General features: G+C 38.8%; 4 protein-coding genes across 5 annotated transcripts; all 4 read left to right on the forward strand.

Moving 5' to 3' along the window:
- The first annotated feature begins 72 nt into the window (after nt 1-72).
- On the forward strand, nt 73-2,089 carry LOC131778938 (uncharacterized). The gene is made up of 2 exons (XM_059095421.2): nt 73-251; nt 1,186-2,089. The coding sequence occupies exons 1-2, from the start codon at nt 182-184 to the stop codon at nt 1,530-1,532; spliced, it is 417 nt and encodes a 138-aa protein (XP_058951404.1). The 5' UTR covers nt 73-181; the 3' UTR covers nt 1,533-2,089.
- A 549-nt stretch (nt 2,090-2,638) lies between these two features.
- Nucleotides 2,639-7,355, forward strand: LOC131778937 (triadin-like). The gene is made up of 3 exons (XM_059095420.2): nt 2,639-2,836; nt 3,933-4,019; nt 4,419-7,355. The coding sequence occupies exons 2-3, from the start codon at nt 3,944-3,946 to the stop codon at nt 6,692-6,694; spliced, it is 2,352 nt and encodes a 783-aa protein (XP_058951403.2). The 5' UTR covers nt 2,639-2,836; nt 3,933-3,943; the 3' UTR covers nt 6,695-7,355.
- Nucleotides 7,356-12,505: 5,150 nt separating this feature from the next.
- Nucleotides 12,506-21,130, forward strand: LOC131778907 (uncharacterized). 2 transcript variants are annotated; one of them, XM_059095390.2, is made up of 8 exons: nt 12,506-12,673; nt 15,012-15,097; nt 15,519-15,728; nt 16,400-16,480; nt 16,571-17,194; nt 17,449-18,257; nt 18,701-18,908; nt 19,389-21,130. In XM_059095390.2, the coding sequence occupies exons 2-8, from the start codon at nt 15,022-15,024 to the stop codon at nt 20,402-20,404; spliced, it is 3,024 nt and encodes a 1,007-aa protein (XP_058951373.2). In that variant the 5' UTR covers nt 12,506-12,673; nt 15,012-15,021; the 3' UTR covers nt 20,405-21,130. The 2 variants fall into 2 exon arrangements, with proteins under 2 accessions (XP_058951373.2, XP_066027625.1); XM_066171528.1 differs by lacking the exon at nt 16,400-16,480.
- Nucleotides 21,131-22,143: 1,013 nt separating this feature from the next.
- On the forward strand, nt 22,144-27,831 carry LOC131778967 (uncharacterized). Its single transcript, XM_059095462.2, has 6 exons — nt 22,144-22,513; nt 23,294-24,871; nt 24,976-25,035; nt 25,456-25,839; nt 26,232-26,438; nt 26,947-27,831. The coding sequence occupies exons 1-6, from the start codon at nt 22,447-22,449 to the stop codon at nt 27,369-27,371; spliced, it is 2,721 nt and encodes a 906-aa protein (XP_058951445.2). The 5' UTR covers nt 22,144-22,446; the 3' UTR covers nt 27,372-27,831.
- The last annotated feature ends 97 nt before the right edge of the window (nt 27,832-27,928 follow it).

A 27,928-nucleotide genomic window follows, 5' to 3' on the forward strand; every position in this document is an offset into this window, starting at 1 on the left:
AATGTTTCCCCCCCCTCCCCCCTCCAACTTCAGAAAGAGATAACGAGGAACACAGTACGTTAAGTGGTCATTCAGGGAAAGTACGAATCGCGGTTGAACGTAATTAATGATTTAAGAACTGCGCAGACTCCGGCAAATCTTACTGGTTTGTTCTTCTAGCCTCTGTTTCTTCGTCTGAAAGATGACCTCAAATAGCGTACTTCTTTTAGTTCTACTCGTAGCAGTGGTCGGAGCGGCGCCAAAGAAGAAAGGTACGTGATAGAACGAATTCTTGCAATTTACAATTCACAAGGCAGCGAACCTTTGATTGACTTATGCTTGATCATTCATCTTTTCTAGCCTTTGATTTCCACTAAAGGAATAGGCTTTGTGTAATGAGAAACCTTTCATCGGAAAACGTATAATTTTGATCGGCAAGGTAAACACGTGTTATTGAAAGGCGAGTTGTGATTAAACAAAATCTATTTAAAAAACTGAAGAATATTTATGACGACCGAGTGATTTCCCGTAGAAGATTTATCGGATTCGACGGAACTGGTGTTTGGAGGACGCTTCAATACAACACCTGTTGATTCAGACAATTAAGTTTGTCAGAAAGTAGTGTCCAAATAGTCCAATAATGTATTCTCCACCTCAAGAACTCGTTTCCATGCCAAAATAAATACCAGGAAAGGGGATAGAATTTTTGACTGAAATTATGTTTTTCTGAGGTGTTCTCTTCTTGGTGAAACCTGGAAGCCGTTTCTTCAAAGTCCCGGCGTGCACTGGTCCCAAAAAGCTGTTTTTGGTTTGCTGTGTTTACAATGAGGATCAAAATATGAACATTTTTGAAGCCCAAATAGTGAAAATATCAGGAAAGGAAACAGATTGTACTGTTTTTTTGAGCAAAGACCTGCACTACTTTATTATATGGTTAGCTCGTTATTTATATGGCTTCAAGTCCATACAGTTACCAAGACTTTCCAGAAACGAACCTTTTTTAAGCCTTGGTGCCATCAAGTGGGACTTGCGTCCCTTTCCAGACTCTGAATAGACAGCAGAGCAACCCCACGGGAACAAGATAATAAAGTGATGTTAGGAAGTTCGTTTTATCGATGGAAATGGGGCTCCTGAAGAGAAAAGAGTATTTAAAATATGAAGAAAACTTGTTTACTCAACTTATCTGATTTGCCTTTTTCTCTTCAGAAAACAAACCTGAACCACGAGACAGTAATCGTTCACTTCTAACAGAGCTTCAGCAGGCTGAATCTTCCGGTGCAGGGACTGGGAAAGAATCAGACTCAACAGCCGCTGTTCTATTGGAAAAAGTACCCAAATTTAAAACAAAAGTGGCAGAAATAAAGTGGAAATTGAACAAGGCACGAAAGAAACTGAAAATTGCCAAGCAATATGTAACACTCGCTGATAAGGTTTCACTAATGAGAAAAAAAGGAAAAGGTGCCAGTAAAGATGTCAAGGATATAATACGGAAGGCAGAGATTGCCTTGGTCCACGCTGGTGAACATATGGGTCTCGATTATGTTCATTTTTAGAAGTACTTTAATTGAATTTGGAAATCAATTATCGGAAGCTTACACCAGGCATGCAAGGGAAAATTACCAAGGGAAATGGACACCTAGAGGTTAACTTTGTCTAAATGACGTTTTAAACCTTTCTAAATTATGTGGACAATAAAGTAGAACTTATGTGGGAAGATGATAACGAGTGAGCCAATATGAAACCCAGTATGGTTTGTTTTTGTCAGCTGAGGGATTAATGCTATTTCAACATTGTTACATCTTATTATTGTTATATCTTTGGCTGTCTGCTCTTTGATAACATCACGGATAATTTTGGGCCAAATCCGACGGGCGGAAAAACTCAACAATATCATCCAATCATGACTTTTGTGTTCCTTCCTCTCATTTATCAATAAAAATAATAGGCTATTACTTACCAAGAATATCAATTAACTGTAGCTTCATTTATCTTTGGATTTTTAAAAGGTTCACGTAGTCAAGAAAAGTAAAAACGATTTGGCCAGCATTTCGCACAAATTTGCACATCTTTTCCTGTTGGCGATGTTTCTATAACCACTACCAACCCAAGCACAGCATTTATGGACAAAAGAGCACCTGTTCGTTCAGCTATAACTAATCAGAAGTAAATAAATCAAATGAAAAGAGATTGATGAGGTTTTTGCTACGTTGTTGAGAGATGGCTCATAAGTACTAATGGTAATGAATATTACGAAAAGAAAAAGGATTTCAGTGAAAAATGCTGGAAAATAGTGCATTCCTTATGCTAAATTTCACTCCACCTCATTTTTTTTTTAAATGTGAAACTTATTTACAAATTAGAGGGAAATTAAGCGAGGGAACACTAACTTTTCCAACAACTCGTTTTGAAAGTAGAGAGACGTCAGTACTTAATTTTTTTCTTACAAGTTAAGTTTTATCCTTGAAGAGATTATAAGTAATTTGACCTGTGTTTTAAAACAGAAGAAAACTTAATGGAAAACTTAACACCGGAGCATCAAACATCACATCCACAATCGGTAAGTGAACACAGATGTGGGGAGTGGGTCACTAAACATGTCACAACATTATGAATTTTTAATAACCCTCCTGACAGGTACCCTAACTGCACGTTGCAGAACAAGACGAGTTTCCACCCGAAATTTGGTGTAAAATTCCGACAATAACCCTAAACATTTCTCGAAGAGTCGAGAGTCTTTTGTTCAGTGAATTGTCAGGTCGTTCCGGGGCTGCGAGTTCTGCCGGTATGTGAAAGAAATAGTGTATTCCACGAGTGATCTTACAAAAATTAGCTGCAGATACAAGAACTGGTTTCAGAGGTAAGTTGATGCAGTTTATTTTTCCTAAGTTTAGATACTTCTTATGGGAACGTTCGGGTTGAAATTTGAAACACAAAGTTTTCAAATTAAAGAGGCTTGCGTTAGCTTGATATAGGACGGCTTCTCGCTGTGTAGCTCAGTGTGCTCTTTGTTAAATTATCCCGCTGTCCACCTCCTGCGATCCACCCTTTGTTACGGTGCTTAGTCGAACAAATAGGCTTTTGTGCGACACGAGGGTTTCATTTCTTCAGGAAGTGGGAGTGTTCTTGTGACAAGTTTGATCCACTCGTAAACTATTTTCCGTTTGGAAAGTGCATCATAACTAAACATTTATCCCTAATCGAACTTTCAAGAAACAACTTCCTGTTTACTATTCAAATATCTTCAGAAAGCATATGGCTTCACTTCATCAACTTCTATGTAGATGGCAAGTTTCGCCCAATTTAATTGATCTTAGAAAGCACTGAACGGACCTTTTCCTTACATTAGATATGTACTGGGGCTATATATACCGGGGCCAGTTGTGTCAGTAGTTATCGTGTACAGCGCATTAGCGGAACAGCGAGCTTGTTTCTTCAGAGAAAAAAAAAATTGATAATAATTTGCTGTTGCAAACGTGGACAGTTGTTACGCGACAGAATTTAACAAAGATAGGATCATTGATCCCATTCCATATGGGTCACAGCGCATGAAAGGAACAAGTAGAAGGCGTGCGACGTGATTCCCCACCCTCCCCCCCATATAGGTCTCATTTCAACGTAAACCACAACCGTCTCAACTGAGTTGTTTTACGAACACCGCCGTGCTCGAACTAACAAATCTTGTGTAATAAGTTTTGGAACATGCCATGTGGTGACTACCTCTTCTCCACCAAAACATTGAATCAACGTGCGAGGTGAAAGAAGCATTATTTCAGAATAAGTGCGAAAGAATCTTTTTTTTCAGTGATGCATCTACAGAATGCATCAGTATACAATCTTAATTCCCTTTTGAGATCAACAAGGCACTATTGTGTCGATGTGCTTACCCCTCATTGGTTAACTTGTGGTAAACATCATCAATCGTGTCTTCATCTTTTTCTTTTTTTTTATTGCAGCATGCAAGATAATGAAGCTAAGCTACAACACCTGTTTACAAGTAGCCTTTGCTTTCTTTCTGGGGGCTTGTTTTCAATTGACGAATGGTAAGCGAGAATTGAATGAAAAGCGGAGTATTTTTGCTAATAGTAAAGCTGTTCCTTTTTTTACTAATTAGCAGAAGAAAAATCCCATTTTTAACGCGGTTCAAAAAAAGACGTCATTCGTTTTTGTCATCAGCCTGCATTGGAAAATGCACTACGAATGTTCTGTATGATCTTCTTGTGAAGTTAACTATGTAAACTGTGAACACACTGGAGGGTTTCTATAAGCTAATATTGGCAATAAAATATGCTATCTATCAAAGGGTTAAGGGTTTGATGATGTGTAGGTAAAAAATTTGAAAAATATTTGAAACTCAGATATTTTTCAAATATTTTGGCTTGCTCTTGTGATATCAGCCTAACTCCTGAATTCTTTCTCACTTTGCCTTTTGGATATTTCAGGGAATTACAATGCAATTCAGAGGCTTGAAGAAGTAATAGAGATGGCTGAAAGGGAATCTAGATTACTCGCCAACGAGATCAATCAATGGCTGATACAAGAAAGCGGAGGTATGATAAAAGAAGATGAGAAAATGCACTTGCGATCCACACGATCTGTCGACGACTTCGACGAAGGTGCACAAACGGATGCCGACTTGTTATCTGAAGTCAGCCGACCAATTGTCCGCAGAGATATCGCTAAAAATAAGAGTCTTCACAATAAAGGGAAAGGTTCTGTCGCAGTCAAGAAAGAGGACAAAAAAGCGGAGGGGTCTTCTCATTTGTTGAAGAAGCCGGGTTTGAACATCAGAATGGAAAAACATCCAGTAAAGAAGACGTCACAAAAGAAAAAGGTCGAAGACAGAGAGAAAGGCACAAAAGTTTTGACCGCCGCGAAAGCTAAACGAGTTTCAAGGCCACAAGATAAAAAAGCAATACAGAAAGTAAGCACTGATGAAATAAGTAAAGAAAACCTCGTTAATGCTTTAATTGGAGGAGACACCCGTTTGAATATCCACAGCGGTATCCCCGAGAAAGCATATAGGGAACTGGTAGAGTATTTTGCAGGCGGCGAGCAGTCCACGATTGAAGCGAGCAGCAAGAAATCTGAAATCGCACATCCTGAGGGAGATCAGAAGCAAACCGGCCCGAAAAAGATGGTTCGTAGAAAGCTAACGAAAAAGCACAAACGTATTCTTGCGATACTGGCGAAGATGGACCCAAATGTTTTACGTAAATACTTCCATTTAAAAGGTTTTGATAAATATTGGAAGCTCATGCAAAGCATCAGGAAAAGCCATTCTGTGAAACAGAATCTTGAGAAGAAACAAAAGGGTGATGACGATAAGAAGGTTACGAAAAAGGTGAAAGACGCGTTGCCAGAGAAATCCAAAAGTTCGCCACGTCTTGTGCACTTAGCAAAACCAATGCAGTTTCACAAACTGGCCAAACAACAACACACCAACAAAGTTATTCCTCAGCAAAAAAAAGTCAAATATAATCCATCCAAGGGAACAAACAAAGATGCAACGACAAAAAATGTAGGTAAAAAGAAGACTGCAAATAAAGTAACGAAAAACGAGACAGCTAAGAAATTGGTAAGGGATAGAGCGAAGGAGAATCTACAAAAACAAGTGGTTGGCCAGGGCTCTTCAGGTCTCAAAGGACGCAAAAGTGAAGAGCACACTCAGAAGCTGGTCACAATGAAAGACAAGGCAGCTAACGTTGAAAATAAACACGGTCATAAAGCTGTAGTGGAACACAAGACCAGGAAAATTGTGAAATCCCATCATGATCAGGGAAAAGACTTACCAAAGAAAGTAAAAAACGAAGTAAACTCTAAGGTGGGAGGAAAAGGCAAAAACAACCACGTTGTTAAGGACGGTGCCCCTGCTTCCATCGTACCCCATGTAAAAGATGCTGTCACTCAAAATAAAGCTCCAACTGGAGGGAAACCAAAATCTTCTCAGGTCCAAGTGAGGCCTAAACAAGAAGACGAGACGAAGGTTGGTTTTAAACCCACAGATCTCAAGCAAACCGTCCTTGCCAAGACCACAAAGGATAAGCCTAAACATGGGAAAGATTTGCCTAAGCACGCTACTGAGGTGATGAAGGTAACCCCTAATGAAATGAAGGATTCTGGTAAACAGTCCACCATGAAATCCCTTGAAAAACATAAGGAACTTCCGGGTAAAGATCAAAGTATACATCACTCAGAAAAATCGAAAACCGAACCTCAGAAACATAAAGAAACACTGGAGGAGCAATTGAAAGCAATGTCCCCAAAAGGTTCGAAACCAAGTAAGGTTTTAAGCGATAGAAACAATTCATTAGCTGAACATGGAAAGAATCCTTCACAAATCCCAAAAGCAGTCTCGGTCAATGAGCAACACGACGTCAAAACGACGCAAGTTGAAAAGAAGCCAGAGAGTAAGGATGATAAAAGTTCCTCAGTAAAACAACCAGTCTCTGGAGCTTCCAAGATCGACATTTTGAAAGAAAAGATCATAAAAACTAACAATTTAAAATTCAAAGTGGCTCAAGCACTCCTTGCGCATTGCGAAACTCAGAACAGGCTTCGACAGGTGTTTGATGACGTAAATAACTCCCTTAAAAAAGCAGCTAGCCTTGCAAAAGCTATAGGAGCAAAGTTCGGAATCAAAGCACGTGATATAGAGAGGATGACATCTGAGCACACTGAAGGAGCGGTAGAACAGTTTTTAAACCAGTTATTTTAGATATATAGTCAGTATGCTTACAGTTTGCAAATCATGAAAAAGTTTTCCGTTTGTCGTAATTAGCCTCTAAACCAATGACATAAGCAATATGTTAAACACCCGTGTCGCCCAGGCTCTTTATTTGAAGAAGGATCAGAGGCAATCTCGCTCTCACCTTTTAACAGCGGACAATGACAGCTGTTTTTCTCTCGCGTTTGAAATTGTCTTTTTGACTAGTATTCTGTAAGGCCGGCTAGATCTGAGACAGATTCCTGTTACAGATGGCTTCCAGGTTATAGCCTTAAAATTGTCATCAGCAAGTGTTATCAATTCCAAGTTACCAAGATACTACTTACATTCTCACGATTGCTATTCTTTGTCAAGTTCCGGAGGAGTTTTTTTTTTTATTTCTACATAATATTGCTGTGAAGCAAATACGATTTTGAAACGATGCAAAACCATTGTTAATGAGTGGCTTTTTGCGCCCTATGTTTTGCATGACTTTTGTCCAAAAACTGAATCAAAACGGGCCAGTCAGAGAACTGAGTATCTACCTTGATTAGTTCTAGTGAATTTTGCTTGAATTGAGCCTATTGTGTTTAACTTACTTGTATCAATTTGCATCAATAAAATCCAATAAAATACAAATAATTTAATTAACATAAACAAATGCAGACCATCAATAATCAGTGCAAGCAACAATAAATGTTTGTTCTATTCTTGACTTCACCAATAAAATCTTGTTTGTCTCAAGGTGTGCAATTTCCAAGCATTTTATGTGGATTGTACTTTTACTTTTCAATGTTACTTTGAGAATTTGATTATACGCCCAAGATACATTTCCTGAGGTTGAAAAGGTTTTCGTTTTCGGACAACTGAAGGAAACAATTATTAAAAGACCGAAAATATCTATAAGGGCTTTTAAGGGAAGAAGATATCCGTCGTTTACTGCATTTTGGAAGGTTTTCCCCGCCAACTCCGGCCCATGGTCGTATCACGTGATCACCTAACTTTTGGCTTAAAAATTCTTCATGAAACTGAACTGAATCGTTGGTTGCCAGGTATGATATAAGTTTTCGACCACAACAGCTGATGGTAGATAACGTTTCCAATTTGTTTTTCAGCAAAATGGCAGTAAAGAGTGTTGTATATCCTTGCGCAATGTTTGTCTATACGGTTTTTCACTGTCTGGTACACTTGGGTATTTGATCTCTGTACTTCAATGCCTTTCTTTACATAGGGAGGCTGAACTATGTTCATTTGGTATCAGTTATAAACGGCTTAATTTGGACTAAACATAGTATGCACCACCTAGGGCCGTCCAAATGATACGTTTCATTGGCCTTATCAAACAAGAGTCTGGTTTACTCTTTTTGCTGGTTGTCAAATATTTATACCTGTCGACGTCACATTACATGTGAATATGTGAATGAGTAGCTTATTCCTTGACATGTTTATCCACTCGACTGGATGGTTTACATTTGAGTTAAGATAACATTGGTGTTTTTAGAGATTGAAAGAAACGTTCCTTCTCCGCCTGCAATGCGCCAAAGCTGTCTGTTTCGTACCGCAGTGTACAACACGTGGTAGACCTGTTAGTGTTTGTACCCGGTTGTCGTCTAGCTATGTTTATGCTCCTCATCTTTATGATTCTCTCTGTAGAACTTCATATTCAAGGTATAAGTTAAATTTATTTGTTTATTCGTAGCTTTATCCAAGTTTAATGGTAACTGCAGAGTTAATTAAACTTGTTTTTGAGATTTAAAACAATTTGACATTAGAACCGTCGTTGTTTTGATAATCAGTGTGTTTGGTACCCGGCGTACCTGCCCATTGTGACATGAAGACACTATTGTGATGCCTTAATCTAATGGATTTATGTAGTCTGGATATTCATGTTTAAAGTGCATTGAACTTACGCTCATTGCACTCGCCTTGTTAAGTATAGTAGGACAATTTAATCCGCGTCTAATCCCTGATCCTCGCTGGATTTCTCGCTAGATAGAAATTTTTGACCAGCTGTTGTTTCTTATTTGTTTTGGGAAAATCAGACTCCTTGTTAGCCAATGAGAATGATAGATACCTGCTTCTGTTTTCTGTTGCTCTGAAGTGATGGATCTTGTAAAAAAAAATGTTTCTTCCGTGATATGCTTCTCTTTTCTCTCTTAGCATCAGCACAACTACGAAAATCAAGAGACATTTTGGAGTTTTTCAAAAAAGCTGGAGAAAATGCCATAAAAGCTATATCTGGTTTAATTCCTGGAGGGAGACCCACATCTCAGATGAATACACAACCAAGGGGTCCGAGGATACCTCTGAACACAATCAACGAGGATTCCATCAAACCAGTTATACCCTACAAACGAAACAGCATAAGAAAGTTACTAGGGAGAGTAATCGCAACGAGATTGGTTACTCGTCCGAGAGCGCGGGAAAAAAAGGGAAGAGGCTAAAGCAAAAAAAGTGAACCGCAGTAACACTCAAAAGCAGCTGCAAAAAATATCCTCTTCAAATCACATGAAGAGCGAGCCAAATAAAATGGGTATCATTTACATGTAACACATAGAACCTGTTCCAAAAAAAAAAAAATCTGGTGGAAAGTATTTAAGACTTACAAAATATTTTTTAACAGCTGTTTTCATACATGTTTTCATGGAACAAATTAAGTTTGACATAAATAATAAAGTTTAATGGTTTGAACGAGTCAATATGATACATTATTCTGACAAAAAAAGTGTTGGTATTATAAAATCAATAAGATCTTAATGGATGAAGCCTTTGCTAAGAATTTATGTGTGAGATTTGTTATTTTAAGCTCGACCTTGAACAACGTAATATATGAAACCTGGCCCTGATGAATGACGAGGTGATGGATTGTCCAATTTTTGTCTTCTTGGTCTTAAAACACATCTAAATGCTGTTCACCTTTCTGCCTTATATGTACATATAAATATTTTTCCAACGGGAAGATTACACAGGCGTTTTAGATCATAACATACACGGGTATTTTTTGCTCAATTGCTCATAGAGATAACAACTCATCATTCGGTATTTTCGACCCTTCCATCCTGATACACCTTGTTTGTCCCCCAAAATTTTGCATTTGCATTGTTTTTAATTTCTCTTTCTAATCCCAAGAGAAATTTTAAAACGAAGCTCACACAAAATTTTGGGGGACAAACGGGATGTCTTATAGGCGATTCGAAAATAGCCCATTGGAGGTGAATGATAGTTATTTTTCGTTCTGTGCAACGGAGGCAGAGGAAATTCTCCACCTTTCACGGACACTGATATGCTATCATTGGCCATGATCTATAACAAAGATTTGTTTGACATCAACAAGCAAAATAAAATATCAGACGTGGAAAATATAAAGTGACTGACAGCGATAAAAACATCAATACGAAAAAGCTTATCTGTCGGGAGGTTTCTCGTCTTTGGCAATCAGGACACTGCTATGTGATGCAAAAGTGCTGGTAACTGTTTCACATTCTGAATTTCACATATCTATCCTCTAAGTAATGGAAAGGGAGCAAAACGTTTTTTTCGCCCATTTTTCCTGATCTTTTGTGGAAATCGCTTGAAATGTTTCAACTGTTATTGCGCATGATCTTATACAGCGAACAATAGAATTAAGTGGGGCGGCACATTCAATCCACAAAACTGCGTAAACTGAGCGCAAGTACCAAACCTAGCCTATTTGTTTTTCTTAGAGATAATGAATGCGTAAGTGTTGTGCCAGCAAAGATTAGTCCCACCAAGTCAACCTGGTCAATCTGCTTTGTCTCTTAGCACCAAGAGTATACTGCCAGAGCCGCTTGTCTTGTGATCAACCATGGCAATGTTCAGGTATTTAGTATTGATGGGATCACTAAAAAAAAGTCCTTCCGTGCGCTCGGTGCGTAGTATTGTGTATATTGAATATGTAAGATACATCAACAATAATTTTTTTAATAAGAGTAGGAAGGCTCGTTATGGGAATGTTTATGTTATATTAGGAGTACTCTCTAGACTCAAAAAGGTTGGAGGGCGTATCCCGATATGACAACCTGCGGCACCATCCGTCTGAACTCAGAGCTTAACATTATTATAATTCTTTTTGACCCAATTGCTATGGCAAATTACCTGTCAAAATCACCATCAGGGAACGATGATTTATCATCATCGGAGACCCTCATTCAAAAAAATACTCCAGTTGGAAAAACGTTATAGGAAAAGGCTAGTTCGAAGCCGAAATGAGGGGGAATTATGGCGACTGACGTCATGCATCGCTGTGGGAGGCAAAAAGGATCGCTAAACGCCCTCAGTAGAATAAAAGAATGTATAGGTAGAATCGTTTATTTTAAAGAAGTTTGGATGTTTGACATGATGGCCCCATAGTGATGATAAAGCTGTTAGGGAATTATATCCACGTTCAACCGGTGAGGAGGTAAATTGTCGATCAACATGTTTTCATGGGTTTAATTTCCTCTTATTTTGGTCATCCTATAACTAGATTTTCTCGATTCGTTTTCATTCTTGTTATAGAATTATTAGTAATTACACGAGAACTCGAGAGAAACTATAGTTTTCGGCGGAAGATGACAAGACAGTTTTAAAAGGGATGTTATAATACCCATTTCCGAAACACCGTTAGCCTCTTTTTCAAAGCGAGTTCTGGTGCTTATCCTTTCATATGATCGCAAGTTAACATGTAAACGAAACTCATTTTAAAACGAATGATTGAGCACCAGGCCTCGTTTTGAATAAGAGGCCAAAGATAATGCAGAAATGGCCTATGGAATTTGTGTTTATATTCCTCTATTTTATTCAATACGGTTAAATTGCTTCTATTTTTACATCTGCAAAACATTTTTATCTAAAAGTATGTGAAGTGGTATCTTGTTCCGATTAGTAATTACTCTGGGGAATACCTTCTGTTAAGAAACAGGTAAACGTTAAGTACAGACAATGAAATTTTCACATTGCAGGTTGATACCTTAAGTCAAGATTTCCAAAAATGAAGGTTAAGCGTATTTTCCAGCATCACATCACAATAATCCTAATAATCTGTCATACTCGTTGCTACTACTGGAGTCCAACGGAAAACAGCGCACTTGCCATTACCTTTCCAGGTGACCTTGATGCTGAAAGGTGTGAATTTACGCCCCATCGGAATTTGTAGTGGTGGTGACATTTTGAAATGGCCCTTTTTATTTCAAAAGTGCTTGTGTTTTTTAACAGATATGTCAAGTGCCAATTGGTTTTGTCGAGAAACAGCTTAAAACTAAACAAAACAAGCAAAATGAAAACATAATAATGACTTCTGTACGCGTAGAACTATTTTCTCACCATTGCATCAGGCATGCCTTCTTGGGAATCTCGTAAGCACGCGCTTCAGTGGAACCAGTACCTATAATTTCTAAAGTGGAATTATTTTAGACAATAAAATATGCGTAGGCATCGAGAAATTTTGACCGTGTACACTAGTATTAAGGGAATTGCAGACATTTAACTTGTGCCCGACCTATTGATGACTCGTGATCAGAGGTAACCTGGAAATAAATGCCCCAAGATTTGCACTGGAAATGTAACACCTGAAATTGTTTTACTCTTTTTCCAGAAGTCGTATGAACGCGCGTGAAAACATGTTCAATTTTGTTGATAATGTCCAATACAAACAACAGGTAAATGGTACTCCACGGCTTGACTGGTCTTAATTCCCGGGGATCAACAAACGAAACAATGATTTTCAATGGTTCCACCTGATTGGTCCATTTTCAATGATGATCTCAACCCATAAATCAATCTTAGTTCATATTTTTACACCAAAGGTGGAAAATAAATGGCGAATCCTTAGGCGGGATTTTTTGCGTGAGAAATCAAGATATGTTTTAGTTCCTTGGAGTCTTGTATTTTTTACCCCGCCAGAATCCGTTTTGGTTCTCTGGGTTTGAAATTCAAACGCAGAATTTTACACTGGTTAATGTCGTAAGATGACAATCGCTTGAACTCTTACAGGTAGGTGATTATTTCACTTCATTGGCTTCAAGGTGTTCCCGAAATCATGGCTGCTTATCCAAACGTCGTGATTTTCAATTTACATTGCTCAAAGAGCAGAAGCCTAAGGTTACTTTAAGATCTGTTTTCAACGTGAATTGGGAGGGATTAAATGATTTGGAACGTTCAAGCGAGACATAACCGTGTCACCTACACGCGTGAAGGTTCCTTTTCAGCCCCGTGTCAAATATATTGCGCGCCTGGTTAAGCCTTAGATTGTACCCAGTATTTGTAGTGTGGTGCGTTTTACCTAATTTTTATGTTTCTGGCGATTTATACGTGAGTGTGCTCGGTGAAGATTTTCAATGAGGCCACTCTTCCAGCGATAAACTAAAAATGCTTGACCGCCCTTTTGATTTTCTATCCAAGTTTAGAATATGACATATTTGTGGGGCTTCGTAGCCGACTTTGCATCAAATTTTACTGAGATATTTTACTGATAAGTGAACAGTTTAGGCGACTGGTCCTCTGATATTTTTATTCCTTGAGCAATTATGATGTTTCCAAAATGGGGACGTTATCGTTAGAGAAATGTCTGACTCTAATTCTGCAACTCAGTAAGGACATGACTTATTCAATGTATTTACTAAAAAAATAGAAATATTGGATCACAAGGACTCCCTTGGGAAGAGAGCGTCGTATAAATATATATCAAGGGCAAAGTGGATAATGTCAAGAACCCTTCAGTTATCGACGAACTAAATCAATATGACCATAATAATTTTTTAAAATAGATTCTAAATTCTGTTTCAACACGTTTAAGATGCTCTGAAACTGATTATAAGAAATAATAGATTATAGTGAAAAAAGATGGCCACAAAAGTTTCAAACCTTGTTGTACTACAGTTGAAAAAAAGGCCGTCTCTAGAGCAAATCAATTCAATAGTATTAAAAGATTATTCTCAATGAATGATTTGAAAAAATGTCCCAGTAAGCTCGCTGAGGCAACAAAGAAATGAGAGAGGACAGACAACTTGCTAAAACTGCTAACAGGTAGCATTTAGATAAGGTGACTGAGGGCAGCAGTAGGCATTTATATTTATCTTTAATGTATGATCTAAGGATATGCGCCTAAAAGAAAGCTCTGAGTAGAAATACACGCAAATTTTAAGTTTATGAATTTATGAATTCTCTAAGTTTTAGATAGAAGTAAAAGTTTACAGCTGAGCCAGCTGTATGTCGGCTGTTAAACGCCTCTTTTGTCGTATGTCTGTTTTCGTGTTCACCTCGTCAGGTCCTTAAATACCTTATAACAGGTAACTGCATTACATACAAAATCCGTGTGGCTCACACTCAATGATCCAAAACCTTCCCTTCCCTAAAAATAGTAATTTGAGTATGGATAATCCTCAAGTTTTACACAAAGAATTTAGCATGTATACAAGATGCAATACTTTTGAAATATTGGGTTTGTATACATAGGCATATATCCTCGCTGCGATACCGGTGAATGTGCAAGTCATTCATGCATATCCCTGCCACATTAAACAACACTTTGAAGCTTTATATATTCATGAATCACGAGTAAGGTCTTGATGCGCAATATAGCAAGAGTAGAGAGAAAATTTCGCCTTCTAAACATGATGTTTCTAAGTAATATGTTGCCCTCTGTAATCTTTTCACCATCATGAAATGAAGTGAGCCAATCATGTGCATCTTTCAAATCATTCGATTCACCAAGCAGAAAAAAACATGGTCAGCTCCATGGAAAAACTACTCGCTTGGTCAGGTGAGCAGTAGGTATCGTAAAGCTGAATAAACCGCTATAGTATGACTTAAGTACGACATGCATGAATTTATAATCTCTAACCCAGAAAAGGTTAGTCTTCCCTCCATCAGATGGCAGGAGTTTTTACTAAGGTTTATATGTGGTGAAGTCAGTACACAAATGAAGATAAGATTAAGAGAGTGGATCCTTGGTATACCTTATCCAAAATGTAGTCAAGTGTCTTAATGGATCTGGTCTTATGCGAATCAATTTTCATGGTTCTGGTGCGTTTAGTTAAATGTTTGGGAGGAGAAAGACGAAGTGAGCTAAACTTGCGTAAGTGGATTTCGTCATTTCAAGATCCTTGTAGAGTGTGAAAAAATAGATGGGATCGGAGAGGGTATAAAACCTACCTAGAATACGATGGCCCACAAGGAGGAAACAATCTTTAAGCTATAACCCATGGCGCAAATTCTGAGCACTAAATAATTAGAGGACCAGTATACTCGTGATCTGAGATCCTTTTAAAATTTGTGTTAAAAAATCGATAAGCACACATTTGTATAAAGTCTTGGAGTCTTTTATTTTCAGCAGAAATCTTATGGCTTCTGCTTCATTGAGGCTGGTCCTTCTCTTGGTCTCAGTCTTCCCCCTGCTGGAATACTCCATTGCTCAAGGTAAGCAGTTGAGACAAAAGGTAGAACAATGAACAATGATACACTGAGGATTCTTGGTCCCCCCTCACCTTCAGTCCTCCCCCCCTCATGTTAATCTACGCGACAGAAGTTAAGATGGTGATTATTAGAACAGTATAACGTTTGTCTGTATTTACGTTTGTCCATATTCATTCCCAGCTGTGTCAAAACACCGGAATTAAAACCTGTTAGAATTTTAAAGGTTGTGAGAACTAATAAAGCTTCATTCAGTCATCCTTTCACAAGTTTTATTATCCTTTTTGAACAAAACTGAACAAGGGGAGGAGCTAGCCAATTAGATGACATCATATTTTTTTATAAGCAGTTGTTGCAATACTAAGGGAACTGCTTAGCATGATCGGTGGGTTTGAATGCTAACCTCGTATCGCTCAAAATCTTACAGAGTTTTTTGAAGATGTGGGAGATCTGGAGCAGTTCAGTCCATTACTGGGGGAAAATATTATTGATTATCCCATGCTAGAGGAATACGGGATCCCCACTGTGGAAGAATTCCCCTCTGACGATCTGGATGATGATGATGATGATGGTGCTAATGAAGAAGACAACGATTCTCACGAAACTCAAGGAGAGAAGAAAAGTGAAAAGTATCAAGGTCAGAGAAGTCATTGTCATATTTGTGTCAGTGATAAAGGAGAGTCTCAGTTTTTAATCGGAGGGAAATTCCTGACCCATATAAAGATAAATGACTGTCCTTTTTCTAGGTCAGGGTAAATGTGTAAAGATTGCTTTGGAGAGGGAGCTCCTGATTCTTTGAGCGAAAACTTTTCATGTCACGTTTATTTGCAAATACGTTTTGAGTATCCTTCTCAAAATCTCAACATCTAGGATTGTTAGGTGTTCAATGCTGGATTTTGGAAAAATTATTTAAGCGTGTGGTTAGTTTTCCACTTATGAAAAGAAAAATTTGATATTTTCTAACAACACAATTAGGATTCAATGCTATTACTTTTTCCTGTATCAATTTACTTCTGGCTATTTCTTAGTCCACTAACGTTTCACAACTAATCTAGATTGATCTTGTAACCCTTCTGCCAGGTCGACATTCTCCTGCATTGATAATTATTCAAATTAATTAGCTATAGCGAATGTTTCCACATCTGACTTACTCTCTTCTCATTCTCTATTTTTTTTTATGTAACAGATAAAGTAAAGTGATATTTTCATAACTGTAACTTTGCAAAACTAACATTGTTCACCTTCACAACGGTTGGAAATGCAAAATAGGTCACTTAACGTACCCCTTGCTCTTCATCTCTTTTGCAGATAACGAGCATGAACCAAAGACATCCCCTAGTGTGAAATCCAAAACCGACGCACGCCAAAAGCGGCAGCTCCCTCTTCAAGGTATCATTAAAAGGAAGGAATGATTATTAACATTTACATGTTTATAAATGATATACTACTGACGTAAACATCTTTTTTAAATATCCCTAGATGATCCTGTGGTAGTTGCAAGAGAGAAGTTACAGCGCGCTATAAAAGCAGCTAAAGCACTCAGTAACATAGAAAACGAGCTTGGATTAAGTCCTAAGACGATTGAAGATAAAACCAAGAATTTAGAGAATCAACTCAAGGATGAAGAGAAAAACTTCAAGAAACTCGCCGATCAAACTGAGGACAGTCAAAAGAAACAGAAATTCGTGAAGCTTGAAAAAGTCGCTGACGAGGACGTCAACCAAGCAGAAAGTATTTTGAAACTGATAGTGAAGTTAGAGGCAGCAAAGTATTTGGCGAAAGAAAGAGCTCACGAAGACCTCGTCAGAGCTCAAAAGGACAAAATTGCGTCCACGCCCCAAATGTATCTTGGATCGCCGCTTTCGTATCCACCGGAAGCTGCCGGTTATTTTGGGGGAGTTTCACAGCCTGCTTATCAACCTGTCATGCCGTCATACACGGGCAGTTATCAACCTCAGATGTTTCAAGCAGTAGCCCCTCCAAGTATGGCTCCGGCTCTTACGAGCGAGCCACCACCTCCTAGTTTACCTGCTCATGCTAATGTGGGGCCTTTGCCTCAGCCAAACCATCAAGATGACACGGAATTACAACGAATAAACTCAAGTAAGCAGTAAATGGAGAACCATAATTTTCATAAAGCAAAGGTGTTATCAAAGAGGGTTAGATTACCACATTTAAAAGGGAAAATAAGGAAATTCACGTCTTTTATCTAGCACCCGATCATCGTCAAAGCTATGGTACTTGTATTTAAAATCGTGCTAATGCCAAAAGTCAACCAGGATTTGGTTCGTATCCTAAGGGTTAGTATTAAGCGTTATGAGAATAATTTCCTGAGGAAATGATTTCCTTTTTTACAGTCAAAGAGACAAGCGTATCAGCCTTTTCACCTCAAAGCGATAATCAACTTAGCGAACAATCTGTGCAGCCAGAGGGTGGTCAGGTAGCGAGCTTCTCGAACGAGGCAACTGACACTAAAATCAACCCGGCAGATATTGATTTCAGTGATATGGCAAGTTCATCAGTGATAAAGAAGCCTCATGAAACACAGACGACTGGAAGTACTCCCAAGACTCCATCTAACGATCATGGTTTGAGCGGTAGTGAAGTGAATGAACCGCAGAAAGATGTTTCAGCGCCTAAGCCACTGCCTAAGCCACAGCCTGTTAAATTGGTTACACCTCCTCAGCCAGTTGCACCATCTCGAACACCCAAACCACCTCCGCCACCTCCGCCAGCCGTGCCAGCTGCACCAGTCGAGCCTGCTCTACCAGCCGTGCCAGCTGCACTAGCCGCACCAGCTCAACCAGCCGTACCAGCTCAGCCCATTAAGCCTTTCCTACCAGCTGCACCTGTCCAGCCAGTTGCAATGCCAGTGCAGACGATTGAATCAGCTATTGGACAACAAAACGGTTTCTTGACACAGTCAGCACCTCAAGCTGAATCGTTCAACCCTGGTGCCCTGTCTGCAAAATTAGCTTCAATGTCAAGATACTTTGATTCCCCGTCCAGTGTTCCCAACTCGTTTGCAACGCAGCCATATCATCAACCGCTTGCAAGCGTCCAGGTGCCACAACAGACTTCTGCTCCGCACATACAGCCGAAGAAGCCACAAGCTGAGGCTCCTGAACCTGTGAAGCCGGAAGTAACACCATATGCCGCTCTTAATGTGAGTCAAGTATGTGTGACTGTGTAAGCCTAAATTCAAAATGGTGGATATTAGCCAAGTTTTATACTCAATTAAGAAGGGGGTCGAAGTATATAAGAACTGGAAAAAAACACAGGCTGATATACAGCCATCCTCAAAGATCAAGTTCAAAGAATGTATTGTTTCACAAGAAAAATTTACGAAACTCGTCGCGGTTTTCTTCTGCTGTGGAGACGTGTTCTAAGATTCATTAGCGGTAAACTGTTATTTAACTTTTTTATTGTCACAGGGAAAGCTTTACAGTGGTTACAAAGATAGTAAAGTGGCTACATGCCCTAGGCTCCATAGCCGTAATTATACAGCTAAACTACTCGGGTGCTCATCTACCCTAAAGAGATAACATTTTGAATATTTTCTAGTATCACAACCATAAACATTTTAAATATTTGATTTACACTAAACAGGACCAACCTCAGGTCACGACACAACCAAGTCCAGTAAGCTTTCAACCCTCAGGTTCAGCGGCTTATTCCGGCGAGCAGGCGCTCTCAGGGGCTTATCCTTCCAGTTCGTTTTATCCGTGGAATACCCAAGCTCTCCCGTCCAGGAACCCGCAGTACTCTTGGAATTCTCCGATGTATTATCCTCCAGTTGCACCTTATCAAGCTCCAGGTAAACACAAATTTATTTCAATTGATGATGAGATGTCGAGCGTGCTAATACCTTAAATAGAGTGCCTATCAGAACAATTATTGATTTTATAAATCTTTTAAAGCCTCTAACATAGAGCTATCTTACAAGCTACCAGCTTGGTAAATCAGTGAGTAAGGTTTCCAAGATCAAAATTTGTTAAAAGTAAATGACAAGTCTCTTTTTATGTCATATACAGAAGTCAATCATTTGTTGCGCATCTTATACCATACTCATCGAATATTGAAAATGAAAAAAAAAGATGAAACACTTTTAGTGAAGCGAAACATTTTGTTTTTACTTCTTCAAGAGCCCAGCACACGAGAAATAAAAACTAACATAAATAGTTTTCCTGAGGTATGGTGGATTTTAGCTCTCTGTCTAGCGGTTACGCAAATATAACCAACGTTAACCAAGAGGAAAAATGAAATATTAGTTTAATTGAAATTTTTTCATTTTCAGTCAATCCTTTGATCGCAGAAGCTTACAGAAAGCTTCATGACACCGAAAGAGCCAGTCTAGCTATGTCCAAGATTGAGGAGGCCATAGGGCTATCACCAACTTCCGTGCGGCACATCGTCGATGATATTGAGAAACAAGCTAAAATGGAGACTACACAATACGAAGACGACATGAAGAACGAGAAAGCTGAAATTACAAAAGAGAAACAACTGCTTCAAAAGGATAAAATGGCAGATGACCCTCAAGTAAAGAAGAAAATCCAAGATGATGAAGAGAAGATTCGAAAGGACATCAGAAAAGAAAACATTGCAAAACTTGAAGTGGATAAAATAAAGAAAATTGAGAAAATTTTGACCATCATCGAGGCCGCAAAGTACTCTGCAATGCAGCGTGCCAAGAATCGTATTAACAATCTCAAAACGGACGACGGCATCAGTGATGGGGAGGACATTAGAAAGCGTGACCTGCAAGATCTTGAAAATGACATCAAGCGACGAAGGAGGAATGAGATAAATATTTGGCTCAAAGGTTCAAGAAATCGAATCGACACGAGTCATTTCCTAAGAAATCGAATTAGTGGCTTAAAGAAAAATCGGGAAGAGAGGTCCCGGTGGAGTTCAGACAATAAACAAGATCATCTTTCCGAAATTTCGGAAAAAGACAAGCTGACAAAGGAAGGGTCGACGGAAGGAAGGTTGCACAAGTTGAAGTTTTTCAATACGCTGTCATCGAACAAGAAATTAGATGCTGGACAACAGTTCACTGTAGGAAAAAGGACTGATGTCCCTGACCAACCAGACAATTCACCAAACGCTCTTGTTATGACCAAAATGCTGAACAAAATGGACAAGTTATTTGATATACAGCGGGAAATTTTAAAGTATCTCAAGGCAGAGCATACTATACACGCATTGAGAAAGAAGCCACACGTGAAAAGATGGAGGCGAAGTTTACACAAGTCAAAGAACCATAAGAAGACTCTAAAACACACAGATAAAAAGAGAAGTGTAAATTAAAAGGAAGCCGGATTCCTAGCTAAATAGAATAAATTCTTTGCGGATTTGATAATACGCGCTTACCTCCCGAACTTTGCCTGGCAACGTAAATCAGCGACTAAGCAGTACTGTCTGGTGGAAAGAGTACTTATTTCCATGGAAACATTAGTGACACCTTTAAAAATTTATATGTGAAGGTTTTATTAGCCATGTAAAATAATAACCTCTGCAGAGACTTCTCAAAGTTAAACAAAGGTATCTTTTAGGGGCAAACCGCTTAAATATATATGGTAAGAATGAAAGTTTGCTCGGTCTTTCCGTGTTGATATTAATGCCGAAATGGAGGAAAAAAAAGGCTATAAATTATCACTAATAGGGGCGGTTGTAAATTGCAGTAAATTTTTTTCTAGCGTGGACAATTTAGATTTAACTGACATAGATCCTGACATTTTGCGAGAACTGTAAATATCTTTTGTGGTTTTCCATTTTTCCTCCTAGGATTAAAAGCCAGGTATCACAAAATAGCGTAAAACTAACATCTTGGTAGTGTAGTTATACCAAATTAAGGGCTACATAAATTTAGACCTTTCTATCGCCTAACGTTCACTGGTACTGTATAAACTGTGAATAATCTTCAAGTTGGTTAAGACTAAAACGTCAGAATTAAAAAGGGTTGGCTGAATGAAAGGAAAATTGGGGAAACTTAGGTATTGAAAAATGTAAATAAGGAATATTTTGATACGTATATTTAATAAATACATAATGTACCAATCATTTTCTTTCGGTCTGTCTCGAGTTAGCACGTGTTTAAATTTGAAGCTGCACTCAGTGATTTGCAACAGAAACAGTATTAAAAACAGAAGGAATATCCTTCCTTAAACGTTCTCCACTTCTATAGAGATTACAAACTTTCGTTCGCGCGTTTGCTTGTTTAGGTCATTAATCGAAGCTATAGCCGACTCAGTACAATCTATCAATCACAAGCAGCAAAGCCGTTCAAGAAAACTTTTAGTTTGTTTCTGTCAAACAGGACCCGTGTAAGCTGTTCAAAACATTGCGAACAATTTTTTTGGCTAACATGATTCCAATACATTCTATGGTTAATATGGTTACAGCCGAATTTGTCGCACTTTTAAACCACTATGAGATGTTTTTCAGTAACCATAATGTTATTTTTTTACCAGATTCAGGACCAAGGCACACCCTTTTTTTTATCTATGGTCAACAGTTTCTCAGTACGATACGTTAACAAATTAAGGTGCATCTTGTGCTTTTCTTACTACTAAATACTTTAGAGCTGTCAGCGGAGTCTTGAAGTGACGTTATATTGCCCTCCTCTAAAGCATGGAGGTTCTGCCCTGTCCTGGCGACGTCTGTATATGCGGGGCTCGAGATGTCATCGTATCCTTGGTGATCCTTTCCATTCCCGCGTTCAAACGCTACCGCTACAACAGTTTTGCGCGGCGTTGGTACGCGAAACATATGGGACCCGCTAGATGGAAAGAAAACACCCAGTTCGGCTTTTGCGCTCAGACGTTAGGAACTTTGTCAGCCGTGCAATCAACTTCAAAATTTGAGTCTTTTCGCATCGATGCGCCCAATCAAGCGTATGACAACTTAAGAATGTGTTACCCGTTGATTTCTATCATTAACAGGTTTTTCATTCTTAGGGCCACGTAGTTTGAATTTTCTTAAAAAAATAACAATTTCCTCTGACATATTTACCTAGGGCGTCATCCTGCATGGATATTCCTATTGCGAAGAGGCAGAAACAAAATATTTTATCCCTTTAGTAAGACATTAAGAATGTTTTGGACTGTTCCTCCTCTCAACGTGGTACCAGCAACCCAATTAAGAATCTTAAAGAGGTCTGACTCAAAAATTGAAGTGTTTGAGTGGTTACTTTAAAGGAACCAACTCGAGAAAAAAGAGCTTTTGTGAGACATGTCTGTGTGGATTTGTTTCATTCTGAATAATTAAGCTGTGAAACACAGCTTCAGTAATTCGTTGCAACTGTGGAGTCGTTGACTTGTTGTAAGATCGGTAATACTGGTATTAGAAACATGGCTCACGATGTGTGGTTGCTAAGAGGATTTGTAGTGGTTTGTTTTTTCCTGTGTGTTTTAACAGGTTGGTAAACGTTTTGATTTGCCAGTTTTAATTTAGATATCGCAGCATTTAAAAATTGCCATCATGTATGTTCACAACCATATCGTATTGGCTTTGAGCAGGAGACGATCAGGCTATGAGACTACGAATGCCATGGAAGACTTATTCCTAAGATAGTTAAACTTATACCATTCTCATGTCAAGAGACGTCAGCGGGATCAAATCTAAGACATCTTGGCGCACGAATTTAATTGGACATTTCATACCGCGTACTTTCGTTCTTTGACAAAACACTGCAGTAACAGGGAAAGTAAATGTAACATTATTTCAGGATTTCAGGTAGTCAAATAACTCGAGTGCAACGATAACTGGAAAATGATCACCCTAAGGCGTCGGTAAGGTTGTTTCATTAGTTTGGCTTCATTTCTTGTCTCGAAAGTCTGGTAGATTAACAGGTTCAGTACGGCTTCATATGGATAGAGAACGATTGAAGCACTGACGTTTGTTATGGCTGATACGCACGAGTTGGTAACTGTGATGTGTAAGATACAGCCAAGCGCTTGATTGATATCTCTAGACATAAATTCAAATGTCGTGTAACCAGCGTAGCAGAGAGGATCTGCCATTTAAGATAATTGCTTTTTCAAATATAAATTATTCCAATTGATATCATAGCTATACTACCCTCTGCGTTCTTCTTACTTTTTATCTAGCCATTTCACTGGAATCTTACCTATGTACCTGGAAATATATTTTTCTGAATATATCTCCAAATCTAAGATTTGATTCTTCACCATTTAGGCGTGGAAACTTTTCCTGTAAAGACTAATCTTCACCACGTTTGGCCCGAGGTAAAACATGAAGGCAACTTAACACACGAGGAATCAACGGCAGTCCATCCGCATAGGGAATCGCGGAATAAGTGGTTGACTGGTGGCCATGTAACACTTCAGACTAAGCGAGGTGATAAGGGAAGAACTGGAAAGACAAGAACGATTAGATCCCGGATTCAGATACTGGATAAGTATTATGTCAATCCTGATAAAGTGAAGAGAAAAGTTACCAAGGAAAGCTCTTTAAAGGACGATAATGAACAGTCAGCTTTATTATTAAAAGACCCAGAACTAACTGCACATAGTAACAAGTTTATGGATAGTGCCCTCAGAGAGGTGCCATTTTACGCTGACATAAACTCCGTAAATTCAGTGGAAGGTTCCGCGATTGTCAATATTGCTTCGCTACTCGAGAAGTCAAGGAAATCTCAGGCTGTTAAGAGGAACAACGTTGGCAGAATACCTGCAAGCTCTCGATATCATTCCCTTAGGCAAGAAAGCACTGAACACCCGGGCTGGATGTCCATGACGCCGTCTCGCTTCAGATATTTGAACTCGCTTATTAAACCACAAATGGGAGAAATATCTGACGATTTGAATGATTTAGAGGCTCTACGTAATCATGCCAAGGACGTTAAGGCAAGAGCGTGGAGTAGTGGTTTGAAATCTTTCCAGCAAAAGCTTTACGGTCAATTATGGGACGAAAGGTCTGAAACAGTAAAAAACGCTAAAAAACGTGCAAAAAGTGCCTCCTATACAATGAAAGAGCAAAGTGATGAAGGAGCATCCAACACAGAAACGGAGAACGCTGCGGGATATCGCTCCAGCGACCTGTTTTTATTAGGGAATCCAGATGATAGACACTATTTTCAAAGTGCGTTTATGGAAAATCCTATGGCGATCAATCTTATAACAGCTGGTTCAGCACAAGATGAGCCTTTTCAAAACAAAGGTTCAATTGTACGACCGACGACTCCCTGGAAGATGAACGGAGCAACTGTGCCTTTAAGAGAAGAGGAAATACTGGGAAAGTTTCAAGGAGAGAGTGAAACAACTGAGACTGCACCGTTGTCTTCAGGAGACGATTCTTATTCAGGCGAGAACAGTGATGATCTAAATAAGAAGGTAAAGACAGCTTTAGGACTTGCCATCCAAACTGACATAAGGATAAAGAACACAACTTCTCATGCCTTACCTCAACCTTACAGAGAAAAAGCTTTATCTCACATTGAGGAAGAAAGTGATGACATGTATAATGAAACCAAAGGAAATGGGAGCATAGAAGACAAAAAAGTGAATCCTTTACAACATTTCAGACCCACAAAGAAGAGACATTTTACAAAACCAACCTCTTTGATTACCAACAGAAGGACAACAATTCCATTTCCAAAATTGGGTCTGGCTCATGACACGTCTGCTCATGGCAGCGGAGGAGAGTCAGGTAGTGGTGATCATTTTGTGTCAGCACATGAACACCATCAGAAACAAGTTCATCCACATAGGATAACCAAAGTTTTCCTATCGACAAAGACGAAGCAACATACAGGTAATCTCTTCGAGCTAAAACGTGCAGGGAAGATAACCATGTTTTTAAAATTACTATTGCATTCACAACTTAATCAACCATTTACCATGCTTTTCTTTGATTAGGTATTTTTGGAACTGAAGACAAGGCAACAATAACGAAATGCGAAAAAATGGGAAAAACTGGTAACATAATATCAAATTAGGTTTTATTTGGTCTCCTTTGTTTAAACAAACGTGTTCCTATAGAGAGCTGTCGCATGGTGGCAGCGCATATAAATTTCGTAGAACTTGAATTTCCCAATAATAAAATCAGTTACATCAGAGGAAGTAAGGAACTCAGCAATCATACATTTACATATTGTAATCAAAAGATTTTTTCCCTTTTTTGTATTAATTCGTATAACATATCAACATTAATCAGCGTCACGACTGATGTCAGATGAGTAGATATATTGCCCCTCGGGAAAGCGGAGTGTGTGTTTTTGAGTCAGTTAAGAATTTTTCTGCAGTTAGTATCGATTAAGCGCTGTTTACCATCACAGCGGTTTATTCCTTTTGGTTATGAAATGATTGGAATTGACCTTTTTCCAATTTTTTGCACAGATTACAGAGAGAGGTGTCCTCATGGATGGCTTGCATTCGACGAATTCTGCTATTTGTTTGTCTCAAAATCAAATGGGAGATGGGAAGAGTTTCCACAAAAGTGCAATGAAGAAAATGGTCTTCTTGCGATGCCGAAAACAGACGGAGAAGTACAATTTTTACGAAATAAAATTGTGTCGTTGAAACATCGCACAAAAAATTTCTACATAGGACTGCGAAAGAAGGGAGGAATCTGGACATGGATTGATGATGTACCCTACACACGTGACGTTGAGGTAAAAGATGAGCTGGGGAACAAAAATTGCGCGGCTCTATTTGAAGGTTCCATTAACATGGTTTCGTGCAGAGAGCCGAGGGCTGGTTACATATGCGAAATAAGGAAAGGTAATAACATGGGTTTCGGCTCTTAATCCTTCTGTGACAACAATAATTCTGATAAATTCTAATAGATTAAGTGTCAAATAAATTGGCGACGAGGTCACATTTATTGCCCTTGGTTCTTGGTGAATCCTTCTTTTATCACTCTTCGTTAAGACTGGCTGTTTGTGATACTTCTAGGATTGCTCTAACGAAACAATCAAAAACGGTTTTTAATGTAAAGGTTAGGCCTCGGTCGATAAGAATTTACTGCGTTGTGAACAATACTGATTCAGGTTTAACGTTGCATAATGTTACAAAAGGATAGACAACGATTCAGAGTTAGGGGAGAGGGTGGGGGGAATGGAGACTTTCCTGGTGAGGTTCACTCGAGTCAACATTAGCTATGTTCATTACAGGAGTGCGGGTATTGCCTATTCTTGCGTTTGGCGATAGCCTGACAAACGGTTTCCATGCTGACGATTTAAGTCACACGCCGTACGGCAACACTCTGGAGTTTCTGCTGAACAAAGACCAACACAGATGTTACACTGTGACTACAGTAGCTAAAGACGGTACTGAAGCGGCAGAAATGTCTTCCAGGCTTCAAGATCATCTAAAACGCGGTACAGAATTATTAAAAAATGATCATCATTGTGTTAACGTTTATTATATTAACACCCATAATAATACGCAAAGTACATGTCACTTGGACTGACTTGACTGCTTTATTAAGCCGATATAAATGTTTTGTTATGCGTTTATGGAGGTCTGCGGACACCTTATCAAGGTATTCTAGATCATTTTTACTGGGAGTGAAATGACACGGCGTATATTTTGACAACTACTATTGATATCAGTCATATCTTGGTCAAACTGACGAAACGACAATTCTTGCGTGGAAGATGTCTACACTGAGAGAAATGTTTCGCTTCTGGAAACAACAACAGCAGTGAAGGTTCTTTTTTACCTCATGCGATGAACATCCTTCATCCTAACCCCCTTCATCCGTATTGTAATGCGGCCTTATTGGTTGTTCTTGTTTAGCTACCATTCAATTCACCCTACTTGTTTTAAAAGTAAAGGATGTACGTTCTAATCCAATTATTTTCAACGGTTTTTTTTCCTTAACAGCTAAATCCAAATATTCCTGGATCATAATACTAGCTGGCACAAACGATATCGCTCACAACAGCCACGATCGGAACAGAAGAGCCTGGGACAAAGCGGCAGAACGCATCATAAACCTTCACATCACATCTCATCGCTATGGCGCGAAAACGGTGGCGGTTACCATCCCTGAGATGGACTGTGAGGAATCCAAGAGACCACCTTGCCTTCACACACATTTGGAAAGGAGATACATCAATGAAAAATTGAGATATTACGCAAGATCCAACGAATTTACCATCCTTTGTGACCTTGCGGATAAATTTCCACGATACTCGTTAAGTAGCGAGGAACGAAAACAAATGTGGGAGGTGGGATTGCATATGAAGTCTGCTGGGTATGAACGAATGGCGGAGATCATTTATAAAGACCTGTTAGCCCATGTTTGACATCAGCTCAGTAGAGCTACGGTGTTGCATGTTGCTTTAAAGAAACTAAAACGCAAGGGGTTCCATGTAAGATTTTACTTGGTTAGCTTCTAAATCTTTGTTTATGGTAGGAAGCTGTAGCTCTTCTGACATTGTTCAACTCTGAACCATACCAAAGAAGGAACATGTACAACGATGCTTGCAATTTTTGTGTCTAAAGCCAGTTCAGATAGTGCTACTGGTTCTCATACGCAGACAGTATCCAGTGAGGCATTGGATTATTATGAAAGTTAGTAATAATGCATAAATTCCTATTGATTATTTCATAGCGTAAATGTTATGCCCTTTCCAGCTAAATTAACAGGGAAATAAAGAAGAACTGAAACGATGGGTACATCTTTGTAAAGGAAGCCCGCAGCTATACCTATCATTTGAATAAAATGTTCGTTTATCAAAAAATGTTGTAATTTTTAAATGCGCAAAGGCGTTTGTAAGTCATCTATGTTCAATTATTTTAATCGAATGTACTAAATCTATCAAAACTTAAGTTTGCAAATAAAGCTTTGACTTTTGATAAC

The sequence above is a fragment of the Pocillopora verrucosa genome, chromosome 8 (genome assembly GCF_036669915.1).
Source record: "Pocillopora verrucosa isolate sample1 chromosome 8, ASM3666991v2, whole genome shotgun sequence".
NCBI classification, from domain to species: Eukaryota; Metazoa; Cnidaria; class Anthozoa; order Scleractinia; family Pocilloporidae; genus Pocillopora; species Pocillopora verrucosa.

Excerpts from the sequence above, each read along its gene's own strand:
- LOC131778937 (XM_059095420.2), top strand. The coding sequence starts at position 3,944 with ATGAAGCTAAGCTACAACACCTGTTTACAAGTAGCCTTTGCTTTCTTT. Across the intron at positions 4,020-4,418 it reads TTGTTTTCAATTGACGAATG|GGAATTACAATGCAATTCAG; the intron begins GTAAGCGAGAAT and ends TGGATATTTCAG.
- LOC131778967 (XM_059095462.2), top strand. The coding sequence starts at position 22,447 with ATGGCTCACGATGTGTGGTTGCTAAGAGGATTTGTAGTGGTTTGTTTT. Across the intron at positions 25,036-25,455 it reads CGAAAAAATGGGAAAAACTG|ATTACAGAGAGAGGTGTCCT; the intron begins GTAACATAATAT and ends TTTTTTGCACAG. Across the intron at positions 26,439-26,946 it reads TCAAGATCATCTAAAACGCG|CTAAATCCAAATATTCCTGG; the intron begins GTACAGAATTAT and ends TTTCCTTAACAG.
- LOC131778907 (XM_059095390.2), top strand. The coding sequence starts at position 15,022 with ATGGCTTCTGCTTCATTGAGGCTGGTCCTTCTCTTGGTCTCAGTCTTC. Across the intron at positions 15,729-16,399 it reads GAAAAGTGAAAAGTATCAAG|ATAACGAGCATGAACCAAAG; the intron begins GTCAGAGAAGTC and ends TCTCTTTTGCAG. Across the intron at positions 16,481-16,570 it reads GCGGCAGCTCCCTCTTCAAG|ATGATCCTGTGGTAGTTGCA; the intron begins GTATCATTAAAA and ends AAATATCCCTAG.
- LOC131778938 (XM_059095421.2), top strand. The coding sequence starts at position 182 with ATGACCTCAAATAGCGTACTTCTTTTAGTTCTACTCGTAGCAGTGGTC. Across the intron at positions 252-1,185 it reads AGCGGCGCCAAAGAAGAAAG|AAAACAAACCTGAACCACGA; the intron begins GTACGTGATAGA and ends TTTTCTCTTCAG.